General features: G+C 37.1%; 1 protein-coding gene across 7 annotated transcripts in view; it reads right to left on the reverse strand.

Annotated features, from left to right (window-relative positions):
• LOC106878553 (paramyosin) overlaps window positions 1–1,239 on the reverse strand; it is a 42,827-nt gene extending 41,588 nt beyond the window's left edge. For all 7 annotated transcript variants that reach the window (XR_016244084.1, XR_016244083.1, XM_089362012.1 and 4 more), the window contains exon 1: window positions 962–1,239. Coding sequence is in view for 3 of the 7 variants with exons in the window: in XM_089362012.1 (XP_089218138.1) it covers window positions 962–1,054 (93 nt within the window). In the remaining 4 variants the exon portion in view is untranslated. The remainder of the gene's footprint in view (window positions 1–961) is intronic.
• Between the last annotated feature and the right edge of the window lie 4,142 nt (window positions 1,240–5,381).

The following is a 5,381-nucleotide window of genomic DNA, read 5'->3' on the forward strand; positions in this document are numbered from 1 at the left end:
AAGCCCAAAAGCTATCATGGAATTTTTTCGAAGGGAAAAAAAAATTGAAATCCATTTTTGGTAATTTTGAAAGTAGGTGTTGTTAGAACGATGCCAAAGACAAAAGAAGACGGTATTAGTCTCCAAATATTATTTTGTTTTATGATCTTCTGGGTGTATATTCTTTCCATAGTGTTTCGTTAGATTTATAATTGTATCGTCTGCTGTCAAGATGAAGTAGAGCGTATGTGTATATCCATTTATCCAAAGAATCCGAAATTTGTGTAATTCTCCAAATAACTTTTTTTTTTTCAAAACCATTGTGGAAAAAATCTTCAATTTGATTTCATTTCATTAATTTTTTTTTGTCCTTTAAAATCTTTTCATATATATCATCAATGTATAAGTTATATACATATATATATGTGTGTATTTATATGTATATATATATATATATATATATATATATATATATATATATATATATATATATATATATATATATATATGTATATAGATATATATTTTTTATATAGGCATATATATATTCACATATGTATATATATTTATACTTATATATATATATGTAGGTATGTGTGTATGACTATATACACATGTATGTATGTATATATGTATGTATGTATATATGTATGTATGTATGTATGTATGTATGTACATGCAAGTGTGTGTGTATGTGTGTGTATGTGTATGTGTGTGTGTGTGTGTGTGTGAGTGTGAGTGTGTGTGTGTGCATGATTCTGGCAAAAGCCTTACAAGAATGAAAACCACACGAAAATTTAGAAAGTGGATCATTAAGTGATCAAAGAAATCAATAAGCGGTGATGATAGTCGCAATGTAAAGTAGCAATAGTAATAATTATAATAATAATAATTAAAATGTCATAACAACGACAACAAAAAAAAACATTAATAGCAACGTCCATGAGTATTTCCGAAGTCGGAAAAAAAAAAAACAACTTACCTCAGTCCTGCTTTGACTAGTTGGAGACTGACCCCTGTACACCTCATAACGACGATAAGTGCGTTTTACACTGATATCTGAATCTATGTCCATGGTTTCTGGTTTTAATCGCTTGCTTACTCAAATAAACGAATTTCAATGAAAATAGACTTTCAATCTATTTATCTTTCAGCAATTTGAAGCCGAAATGGAGGGGGCTACAGCAAATATTCAGCTGGCACAGAGCTTACCACCTGATAAAATTAGCAGACTAATCCGAACGCCCAAAAACTGATGTCTTAAATAGCTAAAGAGCTACGTATTTATACGGCAATGAGGGAACGGCCACCAGGTGGCGCAACCAACCGGTAGTCTTTTTTTATTCGTTTTCATGGCAAGGTGATGTGAAGATTTGGTATGGTAACACGATAGTTCTTCAAGTCAAAGATGGTAAGGGCTGCTGCTGTTCTAGTTGATGTTGTGTGGGATGGGCAAGAAAGCAGGCAGAACTGTTTCTCTTACATTTTTTTTCCTCTGTTTCTTTCCTTCTTTCCTTCTCTCTGTCTCTCTCTCTCTCTCTCTCTCTCTCTCTCTCTCTCTCTCTCTCTCTCTCTCTCTCTTTCTTTCTCCCACCCCACTTTTTCCTTCACTTTCTCTTTCTCTTCCTCGTTACCTTTCCTCGTTAATTCTTGCTTACAAACGTAAACATCCAAGCACGCTGAACTTCACCATAAGTCACATACAGAAAGGTACCTACCTACATCTAATGTAAAATACATACATACTTACACACACACATGCACACACATATATATACATATATATAGCATGTGTGAGTAGTGCGGTATAATAGAATCACATTCCACAAAACGTACGCATGCATATGCACATACATGTACGTACCTACATACAATCACATATATTCGTAATTGCTCAGTTATTAAAATAAAACACAAAACAAAAATATAAAACACAAACAAATACAACAACAACGCAACAAATTAAATAAAAGCTTTCTATCTTTATTCCAGAATCTTTTAAGTCTTTTCTTTACATTTTTTTATTTTCTACATTCCTTCCGTATGTCTTTTTCTAATCTAACTGTTGAGCTGTCTGTTATTTTGTCTGCCCCATCTTTCCGCTTGTCCGCCTATCCGTCTGTTATGTCAAACCTAACCTCTCCCCGTCGCCTCTTAATCTATCAGTGTGTCTATGTGTTAATCTATTTATCATCTATTGTGTCCCATCCGTCGTGGGGCCACCGGGTTCTATCTTGCTAACATACATGCCTGTGTGCCTTACACATCCTAGCTATCAATTTATTTCCTTATCTATCTATCTATCTATCTATGCATGTATATATATATATATATATATATATATATATATATATATATATATATATGCTTAGTTGATTAACTATCATAGCACAAGAACACACATACATGCATAGAAAAGATTATTATCACCAATACTATTAATATCCTCACAACACAAACTCACACACATATACACAGACTTTCTTTATTTTGTCCTGTACTGTCCATAATGTTTTACTTAATGTAAACCCTTGTGGTTGATAAAGAAATCATCATCATCATCATCATCATTATCATCATCATCATCATCATCATTATCATCATCATCATCATCATCATTATTGTTATTCCTTCATAACACAGTGTAGGTAAAAATGCACCGGAGTCTATAGTCATCTGTCAAGTGTCACAACAAGGACCTCAGACAGATAACGCTTTCCTTAAGATGTTCGTTCTATCTTGCACCGAGATGTGTTACATGCATGTTCAGTGTTTAATATCGGCGATGTTAAGATACCATTTCAACTTTCCTTCCACAGTCAAGGAAGTGAAATACCAACCAAATTCTGTGAAGTGGCGTTAGGTGGGCGGCGATTAAAATTACTATAACCTACGATCTCAGACAAAATGTTGTTAAGCATTTGGTCCAGCTTTCCGTTCAGGGTTCAAATTCCGCGGAGGTCAACTTTGCGTCTCATCCTTTCGGGATCGATAAAAAAAGTACCAGTCAAGTACTGAGATCGATGTAATCGTCTTCCCCTACCCTCAAAAACTGTTGGCCCTACGCTTAAATTTAAAACATTATTAAATAATTGGGGTCGAAGGTTGTTGGAGTGGTAGGTCGTCAGAGTGTTTCTTCCAGCTCTTTAAGTTCAAATCACGCCGAAGTTAACATTGCCTTTCATCTCCCACTCCAGGGTCGATTAAATAAAGTAACTGTTAAGTAGAGGGATCAATTCAAACGATTATCCTTTCTCCAAACTCTCAACCTCGTGCCTTTGTTAGAATTTATTATTAAAGAATGGTGTTTACTCTCCGAGTTCAAATTCCACCGAGGTCGACTTTGCGTCTCATCCTTTCGAGATCGATAAAAAAAAGTATCAGTCAAGTACTGGGATCGATGTAATCGACTTCCCTACCCCTCAAAACTGCTGACTTTCTGCTGCCAAAATAAGAAAGGATTATTAAAGAATAGGGAACTGGCTGTATCGTTAGCACGTCAGACAAAATATTTTGTGATATTTTTCCAGCTTTTTAGGTTCCAAGTTCAAATCACGCCGAGATCAACTTTGCTTTCATGTTTTTTAAGGTTGATAAAATAAACTATTAGTCAAGCAATTTCCTTTCTTGAGCCCCAGGACTCAAACGACTGATTATCCGGTTTCTATAGAGTATATGTGACCGAGATCACAATATTCCTCTTGAACGGGATGTTGGAGCATTTCAAGGTTCAAGGCCATTAATTTTGGAGAGAATGAACGAATCCTTTACATCGACCTCAGTACTTGACTGGCGCTTATTCTAGCGATTCCAAGGAGGTGAACGACAAAGTTAACACCGGTGACATTTGAACACAGAATGTAAACATTTGGGAGAAATGCCGCTAAGCATTTTTTTCCGACGTGCTGACGATTCTGCCAGCTCACCGCCTTATCAATCGAGTTCCAGGGTCGATATAATCGACCTCTCACCAACCCTTGTGGTTCTGCTAGGAGCAATTATTCAAGAATGGTTAGTAGAAGAAAAAGCAGAGCGATAGATTAAATAACATGCGGTATTCAGTTGTGTCCAGCCCACTCAGCTGGCCAAAATGAACGAAAATAGGAAACTGGAATTAGAATGTTGATGGAGAAATAACCAATACCTTAATTCAAGCAGTACAAGGTGGTGTTGAAGTGAGAAAGGGAAGAAAAGAAACAACAGGTAAAAGGAGCTTCACTTCAATGCTGACACATGACTAGAAGAATTCCGCAACACTGCCAGCTACATACAGAAACGCTGACTACATTAGATGGAGGGTTTTTAAAAGACTGAGGTCATACATCAATGGGCCAAAGAAATGCAGACTTTGCACAAGAGAAAGCGGACACATTTTAAACAGATTAAAAATATTTTTGGAACTATCTGAACAATAAGAATGAAATACTAAAAAATATCCTCACGCAGATAAAGGATGTTGGCGCGGGGAAAATTCTGCCGTCGCCAAACTAGCCACTGCCTTCATAGGCGCTCGACAAACTCCATTCCGAATATTTTCAGCATTGGCAAACTTTGAACTAAAAAGATAACAGCACTTCCTTACTTTCAGACGAAGGGAAAGAACCCGAAGTCTTAGATACTTCAGTCTTTACAACCAGTGTCGTGGATCACTAGGCCTAAAGCTCAGTTAAAATGTTTGCTCTCAGTCCAGCCTCCTGAGAAGATAGTAGCTGAGTGAGGCCACATGCGTAATGGGGAAAGTGACAGAGAGAAACTTGTCTCTGAAATGTCCGGCAGAAGTGACGAGCGCATACATCGCTTCTGTTACTTATTACTGCCTTGTTTTTTTCTGTTCCCGTGGAAGGAATGCATTCCAATTGTCAGAAGATCCATCTACTGCCAACATCCGCTGCACAGAGATTTATGTATGTTGTGATTGATAATGAACAAAATGCCCTGCGATTGCTATCTATGTAAAGATCCCTAGACGGTAAATTGTAACCACGTTTTCTTGCAGCTTATTTCCTTGGTAGAGCTGAAGTCCTGATTTAAACGAAGACAGAGGTTGATTAAGAGGCTGAAATCCAGACTATGAGCACTTGACATTTCCAGATGTAAGGCACCAGTCTTGTTCTTCATTTGACTCAGGACCACAGCTCCCTCAAGAAAATGAGCTGTGGAAAATCGTGCCTGGCAAAGGACAATCACACCTGCTCACTATCTAGGAATATTTGCAGATGCCGAAGCCTTAATGCATGTCTGTGCATAAACAGCCACTACATACCGATCCCTCCGTCCAGAGGATGTTGATAGCGGTGGAATCGCTTGGCCAATGAATGCATCTCTTTTACAAGAAGTGAGAGAACAAACACCCCAACTTGGTTAGACGAGAAACAGGACAAGGCACGTCGGTAATATATAAC

This window comes from Octopus bimaculoides, chromosome 13, assembly GCF_046866305.1.
Source record: "Octopus bimaculoides isolate indiv1 chromosome 13, ASM4686630v1, whole genome shotgun sequence".
In the NCBI taxonomy this organism is placed as follows: domain Eukaryota; kingdom Metazoa; phylum Mollusca; class Cephalopoda; order Octopoda; family Octopodidae; genus Octopus; species Octopus bimaculoides.